The sequence below is a fragment of the Pelophylax lessonae genome (genome assembly GCF_965119305.1).
Source record: "Pelophylax lessonae genome assembly, contig: HAP1_SCAFFOLD_1177, whole genome shotgun sequence".
Taxonomy (NCBI): Eukaryota; Metazoa; Chordata; class Amphibia; order Anura; family Ranidae; genus Pelophylax; species Pelophylax lessonae.
In genome coordinates, this window is record NW_028119204.1 from 204 (window position 1) to 2,084 (window position 1,881).

The following is a 1,881-nucleotide window of genomic DNA, read 5'->3' on the forward strand; positions in this document are numbered from 1 at the left end:
TAACTAAAGGTTTGGTGGGTAAGTTGTGTCTTTTTGCTGATGATACAAAGATGAGTAATATGACCAATGGTTTACAAATAACACAGAATTATGCAGAAAGGTTAAAACTCAGCTGGATCTTAACATATTAACAAAAGTTTCTAATAACATTGAAAGTATAAATGTCAGATAAAATGTTGTTTTTGTTTTGCCCTCCACCAGAATTGTGAGAAATTGAACACAGTAGATTTTCTTATAGTTAAAACCTAACTTTTTATGTATTTTTATGTTCTCTTACCAGATGGGCTATCACAATAACGTAACCTATATTGTACTACCAGGTTTGCCAAATATAAAAAGCATAAACATTCTATTTTTTTTGGTGCTGTTTTTCATATATTGTGTTACTATTTCTGGAAATCTTTTTATTGTGGTTTTATTTCATCTGTGTAAAACACTTCAGTCTCCCATGTATTTCTTCATCACCCAACTATCATTGCTTGATATAATTCTGTCTACAGATATTCTTCCCAACCTTCTTTATATCATCTTACATGATGGATGCACCATGTCTCTTGCTGGATGTTTCATCCAGTTTTTCTTCTTTGCCCATGCTGAGGTCTCAGAGTGCTTTCTACTGACTGTGATGTCCTATGACCGGTATTTGGCCATCTGTAAGCCCCTGCATTACAACTCTTTAATGAACCAATCAATTTGCATTAAATCACTGATTATAGTTTGGCTACTAGGTTTTACAATGACATTGGCTGATTCCGCACCCTTGTTCAGTTTATACTACTGTGGACCAAACATCATTCATCATTACTTCTGTGACTATGAACCCATACTTGAGCTTTCCTGCTCCGATACTTCATGGGTTCATATTCAGACCTATGTAGTATGTTACATATTTGTCATAGCTCCATTTGTGTTAATTGTTATATCATATATCTATATTGTTTCAACTATCCTTAAAATTAAATCAATTACAGGAAGAAAAAAATCCTTCACCACCTGCAGCTCTCACTTGACCGTAGTGTGCATTTTTTATGGGACGCTAATTGCTGTGTATTTGTTTCCAACAAAAGGTCAACTAGATATGCTGAACAAGGTCCTCTCTCTGTTTTACACTGTGATGACTCCATTGATTAATCCGATCATATACACATTCAGGAACAAGGATTTTAAAAAAGCTATTGAGAAAATAAAATCATAATATTTTAAAATAAAAATCTCAATATGATAGAAAAGTAAACATAAATAAATAATTTTCCCATACTATATATGTATATATTTGTATACATATACAGTATATATATATATATATATATATATATATATATATATATATATATATATATATATATATATATATATATATATATATGAACTTTATTGTGATTATTGGTTGGATCACCTACCATAAAAGGGGACTGCACAGTGTTCTAAAAGATATATTTGTGTATTTTTATACATGTTTCATATGTTTATTACATGGTCCTGACAGATTTATGTATTTTATATATGTATTGTCCAGTTGCCCTATCATAATCTAGCGCGACTCCCTTAATCATTTTTATACCTTTTAACCTACCAGGAGTTAGGAGTACGCTGCTTTCTAGGGGCGCAGGTATATTTTATTTTTATTTATATATATATATATATATATATATATATATATATATATATATGTACAGTATCTCACAAAAGTTAGTACACTCCTCACATTTTTGTAAATATTTTATTATATCTTTTCATGTGACAACACTGAAGAAATGACTCTTTGCTACAATATAAAGTAGTGAGTGTACAGCTTGTATAACATTGTATAATTAGCTGTCCCCTCAAAATGACTCAACACACAGCCATTAATGTTTAAACTGCTGGCAACAAAAGTGAGTA

The 1,881-nt window shown here is 30.7% G+C and overlaps 1 protein-coding gene across 1 annotated transcript; it reads left to right on the forward strand.

Annotated features, from left to right (window-relative positions):
• Positions 1-448: 448 nt before the first annotated feature.
• LOC309544135 (olfactory receptor 10AG1-like) lies at positions 449-1,195 on the forward strand (the record flags this gene model as incomplete). Its single annotated transcript, XM_082276511.1, has 1 exon — positions 449-1,195. One exon carries the CDS (start codon positions 449-451, stop codon positions 1,193-1,195), a length of 747 nt encoding a protein of 248 aa, XP_082132637.1.
• Positions 1,196-1,881: the final 686 nt, after the last annotated feature.